General features: G+C 33.3%; 1 protein-coding gene across 5 annotated transcripts in view; it reads right to left on the bottom strand.

Moving 5' to 3' along the window:
- LOC136830133 (lipase 3-like) overlaps nt 1-4,509 on the bottom strand; it is a 12,594-nt gene extending 8,085 nt beyond the window's left edge. For all 5 annotated transcript variants that reach the window (XM_067089325.1, XM_067089329.1, XM_067089327.1 and 2 more), the window contains exons 1-5: nt 4,396-4,509; nt 3,718-3,872; nt 2,936-3,131; nt 963-1,077; nt 136-286 (exon numbers count right to left, since the gene is read on the bottom strand). In XM_067089325.1, coding sequence (XP_066945426.1) covers nt 136-286; nt 963-1,077; nt 2,936-3,131; nt 3,718-3,872; nt 4,396-4,402 — 624 coding nt within the window. In that variant the 5' untranslated portion in view covers nt 4,403-4,509. The remainder of the gene's footprint in view (nt 1-135; nt 287-962; nt 1,078-2,935; nt 3,132-3,717; nt 3,873-4,395) is intronic.
- Nucleotides 4,510-4,938: the final 429 nt, after the last annotated feature.

Below are 4,938 nucleotides of genomic sequence, written 5' to 3'. Positions count from 1 at the left end.
AAATTAATAAAACATTACGAAAAACCTGACAAAAACACCAAAAAAATGCATTTGCCACAACATCCACGAATCCAAAAATCTCCCCAAACTATTTAGGTCCCAAAGACCAACCCTGCGGAACCCCTCCCTGCTAACCTTGTCGTTATACTCGGGTTTTTCGCTCATCATGGCGAAGAAGACAGTTGTGCCCATACTCCAGCCTACGTAATACACTCCGTCAGCTCCCGTCTCCTTCAGGACGTGGTCGATGCTGGCTGGGACGTCGTAGAGAGCCATCTCGTCCCAGCTGTTTTGGGGAGAAGAAGATGATACACAGGCTTAAAAAGAATTTCCTGAAACCATTTCAGTTAAATGTGAATGATTACTGTCTTACATTTCCAGAATACTATCCATTTTTTTCTGGATCTAGCCAAAGCAGGTGTTAATTGGTCTGGAAGTCCAGATATCTACTGTTTATGGATCAGAATTTCCAGAAACAAGTTCAGTTAAATGTAAAGAATTTCCAGAAACCAGTTCAGTTAAATGTGAAGAATTTCCAGAAACCAGTTCAGTTAAATGTGAATGGTTACTTTCTTACATTTCCAGAATACTTTCCATTTTATCCTCGATCTAGCCAAAGCAGGTGTTAATTGGTCTGCAAGTCCAGAAATCTAGAATCGAGTTCAGTTGAATGGATCCATCCAGAACACTTTCCAAATAGGTGTTAACTGTAAATGAAATCCTGTGCTTCGAGTTCAGTTAAAGAAATCTACTTTTTCTGGATCCATCAAAAACAGATGTTAACTAATCTGTTCTTCAAGAAATTTTATTTTTATTTTTATGGATCCAGTCAAAATAGCTATTAACTAACCCGAATTTCCAGAAATCTACCTTTTATGGATCCATCCAAACCAGATGTTAACTGATCTGTACTTCCAGAAATCTACTTTTTCTGGATCCAGCCAAAACAGATGTTAACTAACCTGTACTTCCAGAAATCCAGTTTTTCTGGATCCAGAGTCGTATGATTCCTGGAGTAAGTGTTCCCTCGCATGTTTGAAAGCCAAACGTCATATCCTGCATCTGCCAGTATGTACGCTGTTGGGAGAAAAAAATAAGAATGAGTATGTTTGTATTATACTTGGTTTGTATATACATACATACATACATACATACATACATACATATATATATATATATATATATATATATATATATATATATATATATATATATGCGGTGCATTTAATGAACTATAAAATAAAAGATATCATTAAAGTATTTCATGAAGCATGTTTTGTAAATATACACACTGTCTATATTTTCAAAGATACACACTGTATATTTTTAAATATACACATTGTGTATATTTTTAAATATACACAGTGTATGTTTCTAAATATACACATTGTATATTTTTAATATACACACTGTATATTTTAAATATACATACTGTGTATATTTAGAAACTGCAGTGTGTATATCTAAAATATAGAGTGTGTATTTTCACAAATATACTCACTGTGTAAATTCTTAAATAAACAAACTGTGTATATTTGCAGAGAGAGAGAGAGAGCGAGTGAGGTGTATAACTAAAATAAATGTATATGTCTCTCCCATTACCAATTACCATTTGCAAAACTTTTATCAAGATGACGACAAAAAGCGAGGAGTTGTGTGTGTGTGTGTGTGTGTGTGTGTGTGTGTGTGTGTGGAAAATATTTTGTGAGGACCTTACGCCACCCCTGAAAAGCCTGCTACAATTCTGAGTAATTATACAACCTAATGACACCCACCTAATAACTTACAGTAAGCGCCGTAGAGATTACAAAAAAAATATATATATATATAAGCTGTTAAAACATAATAATAATCTCTCGAACCCCTACTTATTTAACTATCTGTCCTACAAAGAGTTGCTAAAACATTATAATAATGATCTCCATTAAGGCGACAGAGTTCCATCTTATTTACCTAAAACACCGAGGAAGACTCCGGGAGCCTTCCTTTGTAAACGAAATGATTATGCTAATATGGCTGGCAGTGAATTCACTCTAAGAGCTCCCTAATTGCTGGAGGAGGCTGGGGGGGGGAGAGAGAGAGAGTAGGAGAAGGGTAAAAAGGCCCTTTGAGGAAGCTGGAACTTTGCACAATTTGCACAATTTGCATCTTGAAATGCCTGGTAAAAGTACTTTTAGTTTTCTGTAAAGGGAACTATTAAGTAGATGGCTATTTTGTCAGTCCGTCGGTACTTTTTCTGTCCGCCCTCAGATCTTCAAACCTACTGAGGCTAGAGGGCTGCAAATTGGTATGCTGATAGTCCACCCTCCAGTCATCAAACATACCAAATTGCAGCCCTCTAACCTCAGTAGTTTTTTTTTATTTTATTTAACGTTAAAGTTGGTCATGATCGTGCGTCTGGCAAATAAATTATCGCTAACAAAAAAAAATTACAAGCTAAAAAATATCCACAAGAAAAAATCTACAAGAAAAAATATAATCACGAGCAAAAAAATTACATGCTAAAAAATAGTCACAAAAAAATTACAAGCAAAAGCACAATCACAAGCAAAAAAATTTAAAAGCTAAAAAATAGTCACAAGAAAAAATTACAAGCAAAAATATAATCACAATAAAACAAATTAAAGCTAAAAAATAGTCACAAGAAAAAATTACAAGCAAAAATATAATCACAAGCAAAAAAATCATCACAAGCAAAAAAATATTAGAAACGAAAAAATAGTCACAAGCAAATAAATACAAAAAAAATAATCACACGCAAAAAAATAGAAACAAAAAAAAACATCACAAGCAAAAACAATTAGAAACGAAATATAATCACAAGCGAAAAAAAATTAAAGCAAAAAAAAAAATCACAATAAAAAATATCCACAAGAAAAAAAATTTACAAGCACAAAAAAACCTGATCTGAGATGACCTCAGACCAAGTTCTTACCCAGAGCTTCTTCAGGATAATTCATGATGTAGTCTGAAGACGAGCAGAGCAGACAGTGTTCCAAGTAGGCGACGGGGCGATTTTCGGATGGGCCAGCCTTGCCATGGGGTATCCTGTGCATTTCCAGGATATACCCATCCTCTGTGGTCACGTGATGGATCTCGACTGGGTATCCAAAGGCGTCTATGAGTTCAGGCTGAAATTCAATAAAGAAATTTAAATAATTTTTGTAGGCTTTGTATGAAATTAAAGTATATTTCAGCAGATATATACATAAAGCTATCAGCCAAATTCATATTTGGATATTAAAAGCGAGGATAAGTTTAATCCAGCGCGCGAGCACGCACAAACACACACACACACACACACATACACACACTCCATGGCTTACTGGATATTGATGCAAAATATCCAAATATATATATATATATATATATATATATATATATATATATATATGTATATATGTATATATATATATATATATATATACATATAAACATATATATGTATAGATGTATATATATTATATATACAGTATATACATACACATATATACATACGTACATATATATATATATATATATATACATATATATATTTATATACATATGTATATATATATGTATATACAATATACATATATATAAATATGTATATGTATATACATATATACATATATATACATATACATATACATACACACTGCACTGTATCCACTCACTCCAATACCTGAAAAAGACAGTAACCTTAACTCCATTAACTCAATACTCTTAACTTACCGTCGTCATGTTAATGCCCCAGTGATCGTTAGGGAGACCTCTTCGGGCGTGGGCTGACCCCCTCTTGTGAGACCATGCCCACGACTCCTGGGTGGGCACAGACACTGCCCAAAGCGCCAAAAGGAAGACAGATGTCTTTAGCCCCATTTCCGTTCCTGTAGGGAGAGAAAATCGAACGCTTATGAAATGGAACGAAAATATTGCCTAGTTATTTTTGCTCGTGCTTTTTTGTTTAAGCGTGCATGCGCGCATACGCGCGCGCACTTATACATATCTATCTATCTACAGTATGTATATGTGTGTACATATACATACATACATACATATATATATATATATATATATATATATATATATATATATATACTGTATATATATACACACACATATATATATGTATGTATGTATACATGTACATATATCTACATAAATATGTATATATCTATATATATAATTATTTGCATATATATTATATATATATATATATATATATATATATATATATATATATATATATATATATATATATATATATATATATATATATATATATAAATATATATAAACCTTTTGTGTATCTATAACAACAGCTCAACATAATTACTTCATTCCGCTCTCTCTCTCTCTCTCTCTCTCTCTCTCTCTCTCTCTCTCTCTCTCTCTCTCTCTCTCTCTTACCTCGCATCACCCGAAGCCTCAATAGGAACTAAGAGACAAGGTAACGTCGCGGCGTTTTTTAAATACAAGAAAATTATTTTTTTTGGAAAAATACTTTGACCTCTTGTTGTCAATTCTCAGTTTGTGTTGCGTATTCTCACTAAAAGAAAGCATCTGGCAACTGTTTTTTTAATCTTTTAATATCAATTTAGGGAAAGAGAGAGAAGAAAAGAGTCGAGAGAGGAAGGAATATAATTAATATGTACCGGAAACATTAAAGATTAAGATAGCTTCATGATAAGAAACGCAGACATAAGGAAAATGTTTAATAAAAATAATTGATGCCTGTCTCGTCCTTTCTGGCAACTGTCCACCGAAGTCTAATCGGGTAATGGGACCTGTGACTCAACAGGTGAAAGTCCTTGAGGCTGCAGATGACTTTTCCCAGGAGAAAGTTCTCAATGGACTGCTGTTGACGGTGGCAACTTTCTATTTCACAAAATAAAAGCAAAAAATTACAGACGTGGCTAAATTATATTCCTAAGGTTTCACGTTGAAGACGTT

Source organism: Macrobrachium rosenbergii, chromosome 46, assembly GCF_040412425.1.
Source record: "Macrobrachium rosenbergii isolate ZJJX-2024 chromosome 46, ASM4041242v1, whole genome shotgun sequence".
NCBI lineage: Eukaryota > Metazoa > Arthropoda > Malacostraca > Decapoda > Palaemonidae > Macrobrachium > Macrobrachium rosenbergii.
Note: the sequence above shows the minus strand (reverse complement) of the source record. Positions and strands in the feature narration are given on the sequence as shown.